Genomic DNA, 13,194 nt, shown 5'->3' with positions numbered 1-13,194 from the left:
TGAAGAGATAGTAGAGATTTTCCATTTGGCTGGTGTTTTTGCAAAATTTTAAATCCGAGTTAAGTTGTCTCTTCGGGTCCCTCATTGCCAACACTTCATTGGTTTTATGAAAGTTTAGCCAAATTTTCATGAAGTCCACTTTAAATGTTGGAACTGGGAATTTTTGTCAGCTATTCCAGTAGGTTTTCCCTGTGTCTCGGCTCTCGGCTCAGGGTTTATACCTCCCTACATCAGCTGTTTCAATCCAGTCCAATTTCCACCAGTTTTTTCTTAACTGCTCCTGGTGTAAGGTGCAAATCTTCCACTGTCGCACCTAGTTCTGAAGGTTTTGCTATTTGCTCCGCTACCCAGGTGGCAATCGATCCTCCATCCTCCTTTTGAGGGCCGTTCTTATAATTAGCATCATCGCTGGGACACTTGGATCTATACATTTCCTGAAGAAGCTCAGATTTTTCCATTCTGCTGAAGCTTTTAAGGAACTTGGTCCTAATTCTTGTCTGATGGCTTGGAGGGGGGGTTGATTTTGGTAGACCCAGCTCCCTTTCCCAGAACATCCCCTCTAGCATTGGCCAGTGTTTTTTAGGGAACCCTAGTGTGGTTTCTGCTCCATATGCTAGAGTTGGTACAACTTTAGCTTTGTACATTTCCACAATGGGAAGGATGGAATATCGACAGTATCTGCATTTAATTATTAAGGCCTGGCTTGCCAATGCTGTTACTTTCCCTTTCAGGGATATCCATGTTTGTGTTTCCACCTTACTAGTTGAAAAGTACATCCCAAGGTATTTAAAGGCGCTCACACTTTCAATGTCTTCCTTCCCAATCAGCCACTTGTTAGTACTTGTCCCGTTAGAATAAGTGGGCCTTCGGTTTATTCCTAAACATGGCATAGTTTCCCAACACGAGTCATGGACGGTGTCCAACATCTCCCAGTACAAGACAGTGAGTGGTGCTTCAGCCTCTGGGATTTGCTGTCTTCCATTGGTTGACATGAGGAGCATGGGAGCAGGACCAAATACAGTATCTTTGGAGATAACATTTACTTGATGTAGGATCTTCATTATTGTGGATCCTTCTGCCAAATTACCTAATCTGTTACACAAATCACTGTGAATCGGCTACAAGCTCAGATCAGCAAATAGTTGGAGGCCTTTAGAAGATGGCTATGTGATCCCAATTATTTAGGATGACATTTTGCATAACTCCTTTTTTTGAGCAAGGGAATTTCCTACCAATCCTTTTTTTAGAGTGCTGCCAGAAATATGGTCCATACTGCAAGTGATATAGACTAATGGATTTGATGAGCCAAGGAATGGGTGATGTCATGTGCCAAACACAGGAAAAAATGTTAAACTTTGACTAGTTGGGGATTTGGCGGTCAATGACTTGTTGAAAGACTATTACAATGTTTTTTTAAATTAAAATAATCTGAACTATATGCTAGTGCCTAACTACTGATGACATAAATGAATGGATTCTGACATAAGGAATGATGTAGACCTGTATGTTAAAGGTTGAAAGAAAAACAACCAATAGAACAATTAAAAAATAAAATAAATTACAATGTTTTCAACTGCAGCTCCTCTGAAGAATAGAGGCAGGATGGTGTACCCCTTGAAACAATATCACTGTCTATTCCCTGACCTATTGATAGTCAGCTGAGCATCACATATGTATATAGCTTGCAGACAACAGTAAATGGCGTTGCACTTACCCTTGATCATCTTTAGCAGCAACTCCAATTCAACCACGTACATTTGAAAGTCTCTTATGATTTCTGCCAGTGGTAGAAGATACGTGTTCGAAAATAGAAGATAGCCTTAAGCACTAAATAATTCAGTAGATAATGTTGACTCTTGGGGAGCAGATGAATGAATCATGACTGACTGTAACCACCCAGTTCAGACAAATGTCTGCTAGCCCAAGGCCTTTGCTGCAACACCAACGCTAGCAATCAACCACTCCAAAAGCACTCCTTGTTGATGGTCTCGACATGTTGCAGCTAATACCAGCAGAAGTAGATCTGATAGATGGCCACAGGCAATGAATTGAGAAGGGACTCCAAAATATTCAGGACATCCTATCCTCTAGGTGTGGCATGAAGCATGAAAAGCTACAACAAAATGGAATACTCAATGATGGCTTGCAGGTGGCAACCTGCATCACCTTAATAGTTTTACTGTGGATCAGGGGGTTTTAATTAACCTTAAGTTCAAGGAACACTCCGAGGGATATTGCCTTCTTTGAACGCAAGGAAGCTTACATGTTTGAGAGTGAGCCTCATGACCTCTTCATGGATGGGCCTGTTGAATGTAGATGTGATGGTGGGTGCAAAGGAATTCAAACTTTGAGATATCGGCTAGGGAGGGGTGCTAAGCAAAAAGGGGTCCAAAGGAAAAGAAGAGCTCCATCTCTTCTGAATGGCCTTGATACGAGGCCCAGAGGCTTGTTAAAGACTCTGGGAAAGGAAGCAGGAAGGGTGTAAAAGACTGCTATGATGACTGGAATACAGGACACATAGCTGAGAAGGGGCTAGAAATGTCCTCCTTAGATTGCAAGTGAGTGAGAATGTGTAACCTGGCTAGCAGTATCAATCCCCCTTTGAATGCTATGATGGGGCAGAAAGGTCCTGTTTATTCAAATATATTTCCTTAAGGTCAAGGTCTCTTGTTGTGAATCAATCCAAACCCCTCTAACTGTGAACGTAGTGATTGAAAGGTGATTGAAAAGTAGTTTAAACATGCATGCAAAAAGGAGAAGAGGGCTGTAGGCCTCCAAAGCAGCTATCACTGTTCCACTCAACAAACTCATATGACGCACTGTTCACTTCAGTCAACTTCTTGCGAGGACCTGTGGATTAAGTAGCTGTTTTCGATGGCTCCTAATAGAGGGAAGTTGGGAGCCACACATTGAAAAAGACTTCCTCTCTCATGGGACTCCATTGCTCTCACATCCTGCCAGTACCTGAACCTTTTCTGTGGATGAGTCCTAGCCCATGAGATCCTGCTGCTCTCATCTTAGCCAGGCTCTTCCCCACACGTGAAGCAATAACACCGGGAAGATGCCACCACTGTATTCCAGGCCCTACGCAGAGTTCAAAGAGATAGTTCCCTTCATGCAGACAGTGTACCTGCCAAGCTAAAGCAGCCTTTTCCATTGGTAGTCAAAGAAGTGATCCGGGCTTGTTGATGTCAGCTATGGGAAGTTATCCCAGGCTCCTTGAGAGGGTGCAGGCCACTAGTGGATGATTTGGATTCTGGCCATTCAGGAAGGCTGGCTGTACATTTCAGAAAGGGGGACTATCTGGGGTGCCAGAAATTAAAGTAAATAAATGAGTCTTGTTGAAATAGAATGTGTATGCTCTGGGCATCTCTTGGAACTCGAAAATATTAAACACGCGAGAGTGATGCATCCATCCAGAAGTCGGTAACTGGCAAAGTGAGCAATATGCATTAATTAGTTGGACTGAGCAGTTCCTTTGCAATAAAAGGTATGAAAGAAATAGGGTTTGGTTTGAAGAGTCTTGAATGCTCAAACAGGTAGTGTTAAAAAGGGGAGGAATGTTGGCAGAGTGATCCAACTAATACAAAGTTGTGCACACCAAAACACGAGAAGTACTGGCAGCATAACCTGAGGTACTAGAGGAAAGCTATGACCCGAGGCCCATGGGCATGTTGGTGCGTTATAAGAATTAAATAACAATAACTGTAACAAAGATACATGTGAAAGAGCAAAAACAAAACTCACAGGGCTGAAGAGCTCGTTGGTGAGGCCCAGGTAGTTGTGTAGGGCAAGAAATGTCACACGCTGGAGCCGCACCATGATTATCTGAAAAAGATTGCAAGCCCCATGAGTAAAATGACACAACAAGAAGAAAACCCAATACACAATGATAAAGAGAAAGACAACAATGCTCGTCCAAAATGACCACACAATGTAGTATTTAAACTCCTCTTAAAATAACTATAAGATACAATTACGGCGCATTATGTAAAAACATTATGGTCCTTGGGTTGGATAGCTATGAAGCCTTTTATAAACTACAGATATCATCCCCCCAATTCGTTCCTATCATGTAGTTTATTTTTGAAAGGTAAACTGGTAAGGATTGTAGAGGGCTACAATCCGAGGTCAATCAATTAATGAAAAGCATGGCTTAATTTCAACGGTGCCGGGGGAGAAAACATAACTTAAGTGGATTGGCACCTTTTTCTATAGACGCTGTAGTCTCTTGCCTAGTTCTGGTCGCCAAGTGTCAGATCTGGAATACCTGTTTCCACAGCACAGTATGCAAACTCCTTTTGCCCAAGGGAGTGCATTGTGTTCCCTATATCTTTCTGGAGGAAACGGACACCCAAGGGTATGAGCCGATGTGTTGGCCGTTTGTGGATCAAAAGGCTGTCACTCGCCTCCCCCACCTCGCCCCTCCCCAACCCTCTAATTGCTGTCCATGAAGTCCATAACATTGCAATGATCTTTGAGCGGTAGCTCTATTTCACCCAGTCATACAATCAAAACCACTATGTTCAGTGACAAATATCTTGCCCAGATATGGTCCCAGTCCTTTGTCACCCGCTCTGTATTATTTGATTACTGCAACTCAATATAGCTTGGACTTCCAAAAAAGCAACTAAACAGAATTTGACTTATTTCGTCATGCTAGAAATGCACATTTGTCCAACACTTAGAATCTTCACTGGCTAATTGAACATGCTGAGTTTCACCCAATAAGTATCTCATAAATTAGCTTGTCGACAACATCCTTCTCTGTCCTTAAAATCAGCAATTGTCTCATGCGTATACCAATCCTATGTCAAAGGAGAGAGGACTCCAAAGACATTCAAGAAGTAATAGCCCTTAACCTCTACTCCGGTCAAGGTTTCCTCCGACTCTATAAACTGTTTCAAACCCATTTAATCCATCAAGATCCGTAATTAAACAACACACCCCACCCACTTTTTCATCACTTGGCATATACCTTGATCTTCACCATGCAATGGTGGCATCACCATGTCAAGATAGGGTATCATCATCACAGCTGGATCAATGCGTGGTGTTCAAATGCATTTGCCCTACTTCTACTTTCTCCACCACTTTCACCTATACCCAATCTTATCCCTCTCCCAGTGTTTTTCCAGTTTTAATTTTGTAATCAAAATGCATTTTTCGGTTTTACATGAGTTTTGCTCCATTTCATGCTTTTGCCACTTTTTGGATGTAATGCCATCATAAACCATGTATAACCTAACATTACCCAATGTAAATAAGTGCCTTTTTAATCAGGACACTATCTGTAGTCGCCAAGATCACAGCAATGTACCCCCTCACTTGGCGACCTTGTGAGGCAAGAGCATACACAAGGGCATCCCAAAGACAGTGACGTCCAGTGGTAGGTCACACTCCTCACGGCCCCATCACAGCAACAAAGACGCACCTTTCTCCTCACTCTTCCTTTAGAGTCATAGTTTAGCTGTTGATCAGGCAGAGCTGGCCAGATGATCTATTTCCAGGAACATGATGGAAATACCCTGTTGAACGCTAAGGGAGACGTTCTCATAATACTAGTGTTATATGGCTTTCCGCCTTACGCCAATGAGGAACACATTCCTCCAGACTTTGAAGGAGAGTGAGGACCATTCTGCTCTAGTCCATGATCTACCTGCTATCATCTGCTAAGATTAGTCGCCTGCTTTGCAGCGACTATCCCTCGGGACAAGAACCAACGCATCCGCACCCATCAGCCAGTTACATGGCACTTCATGATTTTCCTTAGCCCCAGTCCCAAAGAGGGAGAGATCCCATCAACTGGCAAAGCGGGTGTGACATCCTTAACTTCAGAGGTTCTAGCAGTCAATATCACAAGATCAAGTGATTTCCCAAAAAACGGAAGCAAGTTCCAAGGCGGGGCCTAGATTTGGAGTGAACTGAAGGCCAGACATTGGTTCTATAAATAGCGGTCATATGTTCGTTCTCAGCAAATTTCCTGATGCACAAGCGCAGAACCATGTTTGACTTCATGCATTCTACACTACCCGTGTCATGTGCACCTGAAGACAACCCACGTAACAGCACTTATATCTATAATTTTTCTATCCTATGATCGGAAGCAAAGGCAGAACCACAAAGTTGGAGGTGCTGGATTTAAAAAATATGGTTCCATAAATGGATGTCTGTTCCTTTTAGCCCTCTGTTAACAACCATCCAGGATTTGTGGTGCTGCATGCTGGGTGTTTGTCTCCATCACTTGGCTTCCACCACTGCTGCTTCTCAGAGGGCATAAACCAAACCACCTCATTCCCCCTGAGATTTTCACTTCTTCACTTCCTGTTCATCGCATCCCGTTGGAGGCAATACATTTCTTGCTGAATGGCTTCTTCACTAACTCTTGTCAAGATAGTCCTCCATGCAGCAGTAGTCTTGGTTTCTGGAACCGAAATCGGATGCTGGGTAAGCTCATCCTATCCTTGTATACGGAGCACATGTTTTAATCGCATCCATTTTTGCTGCAGCTGTTTTCACCATAGTGTTATCACCCCAGCCGTTTTTGGAAATCTTTTGCTCAGTTTTTTTTATGCAGTTTCCGTCCAACTCCCTCCCCCACCACCACCCCTAAAACCCCTACACACCGCACTACACATTTATTTATTAAGAGAAAGAAATCACCAAAATGGCCGGGGTGGCAAATGTCAGAACAAAACAAGCTGTAATGAAAACATGGTAACCGCTCATACCTGCAATTGCTAATCCGGATAGCTCATAACCTATTCCATTGTCAAATGCACCTCACACAACCCTAAAATCTTCCCAACAAACTAGCAATCACAGGGGATCCCTCTTAACATGAAATATACAGTGAGGTTGCCCCTTGCCACCATTCCACTGACTGCTTAAGAGGACTAACTGTTAGTGTATGTGCAAGTCTTCCACCAAGTCAGCCCTAGCTCTCACAGTGCTAGTGTGTCTAAACAATCTGGCGTCACACTTTGGGGAGTGGGCAGGGGGTGCCTTTAAGGCACAGTTGGATACACATCAGCAGACTATAAAAGAGACTACCAACACAATATATCAAGGGACAGATATACTCAGCATTAAAAGGTCAAGCATTACTGAAAAATATCCATAATTCAATTCAGCTATTTAAAAGAACAGCCATCACAAGTTGCAAAAACAGTAAAGTGTTTATTAAAGGAACAGAACACACTTGCAATTATGGAACACAATTTTACTGGAACTGTTTAAGAGCGTCATACAGCTTAGAAATGTACTTCAAAAACAGAAGGTAAAAATGTATCAAAACGGGAGACCACTAGGGGGCGCGGAAGGGAATGGTCGCCTGAACATCGGCTCCCATCCCGAAGGGGAAAATAGAGAAGGTTAAGAGAGATCCCTGACCCAAAACCGAGGGAAAAAGCACAAAATCAAGGTCAGGAAGTGATTGAGCAGCGTGAGGCACCCCAAATGCGTGGTAAGAAAGAGAAACAACCAAGATAAGAGAAGATCCTGCACCTCCCCTTCCCCCATGGTGATCTGATTGTTGCGGCCCAGCGGCACCAAAACGTGAACGAGTCCTGCAGCTACGCACAGAACTCACCGGCCTGACCCGGGCGAACCACCCCAGAGGACCCATGAGCCCCCAAGGACATAACCGGAGAGGGCCCCCACTGAATCGAAGCCAATGCATATGCAGAGTGTGACGGAGCTGGGCAGCGAGGGGTGGGCAGCGCAGTGATAAGGAAGCGAGGGGCAAAAATCCAACTGCCAAGCCGTCCCGCCACTGCAGCCCACCGCGACACCGGCTAAGAAGAAAAAATAGAAACTCTTAAGAATCCTGAAAACGTCCCCCGACGTGAAGCTGCATGAAAGAAGGGCGAGAGCACGGAAGGGGGCAGCCTGCTAAACAGCCACGGAAAGCTAAAACATCAGCTGTAGCCGGATCCAGTGAATCGCCACCATAGACTGCACGGCCGGTGCAGGGAAGGCAATTGCCTGACCTTCAGGGGCCCTGCCGATAACCGCTGCAAGCAGAGTCAACCACAACGCAGTGGAGCGGAGGGCGAAATCCAGCGTAGCAAGAGGAGGATCCGGGCAGCACTGGTCCTGTGGTGCTGCAGGAGAACAGGACCATAGCTGGCACCAACCAGCCCCCCGGCAGCCCTGCCAGTACCTGCTAGAAACACCAGTGTAAGAAGGAGAGAGACCCGGACTGCCGGCAGATCGAGTGAACCACGTAATACTGGGAAAAGCAGATGGGGGCTCCGCCAGCGAGAGGACAGGTAAGAGCCGCTCTCCTGCATCCCCCCAGCAAAGCAATAAACAGTCTGACAACGGGGGGAGCCACACCACCCACTCAGCCTGGGGGGGTGTCGGCCCGCCCAACTGTCCCCCAGACAGCAAAGAGAAATCCAAACGAAATGGGTAAAAATAGGAGCTCCACAAAGGGGACTAGAACTTTGCGTGAAGGAACAGTAGTGGCCCCAAGCATTTAGCTGATAGAGAAGGAGTCCTACAAGTGAAGGACCCTATGAAAGAGCACCTCATGAGAGCCCTAATCAAATGCATGGTAAGAGAGCAAGGCAGTTAAAAGAACCCGGCACCAGGGGCGCACCATTGTTCCCGTGGGGGGGCTTCCACCCACAAGTTGCCCGATATAAGAGGACACAGTGGACCACAGTGTGCTGGTGCCAAACCCAGCAGAACTGGGGAGAAAAGACAAGGGAAACCCTGGAACACACAAGAAAAGAGTCGGGGAAACCCTCCCACCGCCTTGCTGCAGGGGGACAGAAGGGAATAAGGCCTTCCACCCAAGGAGCTTAGATAGGCTGCAGCAGTTCTGAAGAAAAGAAGCCCCGGAATTGAAACCGGTCAAAATGAGCACCACAGCTACAAAAGAAAACATTGCGGGAATCATGGCAGAAATCTGCGCTTGAAGATCGGATATACAGACGTCCATCTCTGAAATAAGAGGAAAGGTGGAGCATATTGAAAGTAAAGTAGAGAATCTGGAGCACAACCAAATTAACGCAGACCTAATGGAAATGAAGTTGAATGCAAGAATGGCCGACACAGAAATTAAAGAAGAAGAACTCGCACTCAAAATGGACGATCTGGAAAACGGAGAAAGATGGTCCAACCTGAGAATACTTGGCCTAGAAGAGAAAGATGGGGAAACCCCGGCCCTAGTTGAGATAAATGTCCAAGAAATAGTAAACCAACTTTTTGCAGCTGAAGGTCGCAAAAGCATACACATTGAGAGAGCCCACAGAGGAAGGCGCGCATTCGCGGGGGGACCACGCTCAATAGTAGTAAAGTTTCTAAGTTACAAAAAAAAAGCAGAAATCCTCCTGAAAGCCAAACAGACACAAGACCTTACATTCCAGGGCTCCAAGATAAAGATATTCCAGGACTTATCTAACTTCACGCTGGGCAGAAGGAGAGCCTGCAGGCCTCTAACAGCATGGCTTACGGAGAAAGCTGTGCGATACAGGTGGGGGTACCTTCGACCTAACCTTCAAATTGGTGGTTAGCCCTGAGGAAGCAAAGCAAGTGCTAAAACACCTGACAGACAAGCATGAAGACAGAGCCCCGGCCGGACCCAGTCAAGTCCAGACATCTAAGACTCAAGGAGCAGACAACCCCCCCACATGGCAAAAAAGATCCAAAGCGGGAAGAAAATACGTCAAAATGAGCCCAGAGTCACCAACAAAGCCGCCGTGAAAAAATAAACGGGGTGCATAACAGTATAGGCACCAAACCCACACATAAACACAAAGGAAAGGGATTCACGAAAGACTCCCCAAGGGAGGAACAAGTTACAAACCTAGTGGCCCACAACTCCAAGAGGGCGCCTCAACCCCAAGAACCTAGGACAAACACACTTACTTCGGTTCAGTTAGGGGGTGGTTTTCCGTTAACAGTTCAGTTAATGGGTTTAGTTTTGTTACTAGTTCACATGGGGACGGGAAGGGGGAGGGGAGACGCACACAAGGGTAGACACACACAGGAGGCCTGGGACACAGAAAAGTGCTCTAATCATAGGGGCAACCTGGAAGGGAGACTCTGAAAAGGATGGAACCCAACCTAAAGATGGCTACGCCAAGTAAAACAAGGCAAGAGAAATGGACCCTGAGGTGGGCATGCTCAATGTCAAGGGGCTCAACTCGCCCACCAAAAGATCGTTGGTGGCTCGTGAATTTGAGAGAGCAGGCCTGGACTTGCTATTTATCCAAGAAACTAGGCTCAAAGCGGGGGGAAGAAAAACTGCGGAGAGAAAGAGGAGTGGGCCAGACATACTGGGCCTCGGCAGGCCAGAAGAAAAGGGGGGTGAGCCTGATACTTCATAAGAAATTCAGGATAGAAAAGCCAGTGGTGCAATCCTTGATGGAAGGCAGACTCCTGGTGGTACGGGGAGAATATGCCTATCACCCTGGCGGGGGTATATGCACCAAACCAAGGCCAAGGGGAATTCAACGAGGGGCCACTCTCCATGATAACGGGATCAGCCAGAGGCCAAATACTAATAGGGGGAGACTAACACCTGGGCAGACCCTCAACTGGACAGACAGGTGACACGGGCATTAGCCAGAGACCTCCACAGAGAGGAAGGAAGTAAATTCCAGAAAAGTCTCATGGAAGCAAACCTGTTGGATGTCTGGAGGATAACTAACCCGGCCAAGAATGGATTTACGTTTAGATCTGCTGTCCACGAGACATTTCCAAGAATCGAATATTTGCTGGTCAACAAAGAAACCGCCCCTAGAATTAGACACAGTAATATTCGCCCCGTAGGATGGTCCGACCAGTCACGGCAACGATAGAGATGGAAGGGCATACTAGGCGAGACACCAAATTGTGATGCAACAAATTCCTACTGAAAGCGAGCTTTAATCCCGAGAATTAGATATGGCGATACATGAATACTTACAGATTAATGATAATGGAGAGGTAGGGGTCTCAACGCTGTGGGAAGCGGGTAAAGCAGTCTGGAGGGGGCACTTGATGAGGCAAGGGGCCATGCGAAAAAGAGAAAGGACACTGCAGGAAGAGAAACTGGGAAAAGAGATCTCACAATTGGAGGAGAAGCTACACGTCCTGGACTCTTACAGAGGGGAACACCTAGAGACGCTCAAGCAAAAGAGGGAAGAGCTAAAAGCACTGGGAAAGGGCGATGTTCTGAGAAAGCAAACACTGCTAAAAACAAATTCTACGAAGAAGGGCAACAAGGCCGACAAAATGCTGGTCAATAGATTAAGAGCCCAAAGAGCAGAGAGATGGGTGGACAGGATTAAAACAGAAGAGGGTGGTCGGACACTCACTCCAGGGGAGATAGCCAACCAATTTGCCAAATACTATACAAGGCTATACACTTCAGCGGGAGACAAGGATGAAAGGGAGAGGGGCGATTACACAGAAAGAGCCAAACTCGCCCGCCTAACGAACTCAGAGCAGTCCTTCTTGGACTACCCAATAACCCCTGACGAGGTGAAGGCAGCAATAAAGCGCCTCCCTCCTGGCAGGGCCCTAGGAGAAGATGACTACACTATGGGCTTCTACAAACACTTCATAGACACACTGTCCCCTGCACCTAGCTAAGCTATTCAACGTCCGATATCACTGTTGAACACAGTCACCAAGGTGTACGCGAGAATCCTAGCCACACGCATGGAAGATCTAATGCCCTGCCTGATCCACCCGGACCAGGTGGGCTTCATAAAGGGGAGACAGGGGTCAGATGCGATAGGAAAAACCCTGGACATCATGGAGCACTCCTAAGGGATAGACTGGGACAATGCACTCCTCAGTGTGGACTCGGAGAAGCCCCTTTGACCGAGTGGAATGGGGATTCTTCTGGGCCATTCTGAGAAACATGGGCTTCGGAGAGAGGTTTATAAAAGGGAATACAAGCAATCTACAAAGAACCAAAAGGTAAAGTTGCCGTGAATAACATTCTCTCTGCAGAATTCGCCCTGACCAGGGCTCAATCGAGCGCCCCTTGAAAATGCAATTAGGAAAGATCCGGCAATAAAAAGGGATTGTGATTGGTGATTAAGAATACAAATTGGCTAGGTTTGCCGATGATATAATGCTCTACCTGACAGATCTGAGCACAACCATTCCGATTCCCCTGTGAACACTGAACGAATTTGGCAAGTGGGAATGACTGAAAATAGATGTGGAAAAATCCTCACTCTTCCCATACAAACTGCCAGCGGACCCAGAAGACAAACGTGGTCACAGAAGGAATACCCGGAACACATCAGAAATTAAAGTACCTAGGGATCAGACTCACCAAGAACTCAGAAGACCTATATGAGGCTAATCTGCCCCTACTACTGACTGAATTAACAAAAGATCTGGACAGGTGGGGCAAACTAACAGTGTCTTGGCTAGGCTGAGTAAAAGCCATAAAGATGGTAATACTGCCCAAAATCCTATAGCAATACCATATGCTCCCAATTGCCATCCCCCGAACACACTTTATGGAGCTGAAAGACATGTTCACGAAATCCCTACGGCAGGGGAAAAAACAATGCATCTCTTATGGCACCCTACTTCAACCAAAGGAGGAGGGAGGAACAGGACTCCCGGACCCATACACATTATCGTGCGGCCCAATTCCGCGCCCTGGTGCCACATTTGAGAGGAGACAGTAAAACAATGGGTGGCCATTGAGAACTACCTACTTAGGCCGGTAACTCTTGGAGAATGGTTGTGGGCTCCCAAGAAATCGTTTCCCACCAGTACAATCAAGTACTTTGCACTGGGTTCGCTTCTGAAGTTGTGGTGGAGCAAAGGAGAAATTAAAGGTCTCACAGCATGGCCATCCCGGATGATGTCAGGGACGGAATCCTGAACCAAAGCGATATCAAGCGTGGTACGAAGCAGGCCTAGAACGAGTGGGGCAAATCATAAAACCTAACGGGTGCATATCAATCTAAGACCTGGAAACGGGGCTGCAACTGGGGTCACTGGGGGAGTTTATGTTCCTGCTGCTAAAAGGAGTGCTCTTGATTTCGAAGTGGAAAGACAAACTCCAAAGAGACCCAACCTCCCTGGAACAAATACTAAGCGAGACCCGCTCGAGTAAGGGCCTTACCTCCCAACTATATAGATCGCTGATAGGAGAACTAGGGCACAGACTCGATAACCTCAAATAAAGGTGGGAGAAAGATCTAGGCCCATTGATGGCGGATCAGC

The 13,194-nt window shown here is 46.2% G+C and overlaps 1 protein-coding gene across 6 annotated transcripts in view; it reads right to left on the bottom strand.

The window, feature by feature from the left end:
- PNPLA6 (patatin like phospholipase domain containing 6) overlaps positions 1-13,194 on the bottom strand; it is a 1,092,789-nt gene that overhangs the window by 940,936 nt on the left and 138,659 nt on the right. For all 6 annotated transcript variants that reach the window (XM_069603923.1, XM_069603925.1, XM_069603924.1 and 3 more), the window contains exon 10: positions 3,748-3,828. In XM_069603923.1, the coding sequence (XP_069460024.1) occupies positions 3,748-3,828 (81 nt within the window). The remainder of the gene's footprint in view (positions 1-3,747; positions 3,829-13,194) is intronic.

Source organism: Ambystoma mexicanum, chromosome 3q (assembly GCF_040938575.1).
Source record: "Ambystoma mexicanum isolate Mex_15411 chromosome 3q, UKY_AmexF1_1, whole genome shotgun sequence".
NCBI lineage: Eukaryota > Metazoa > Chordata > Amphibia > Caudata > Ambystomatidae > Ambystoma > Ambystoma mexicanum.
This window is presented reverse-complemented; position numbering and strand designations above follow the sequence as displayed.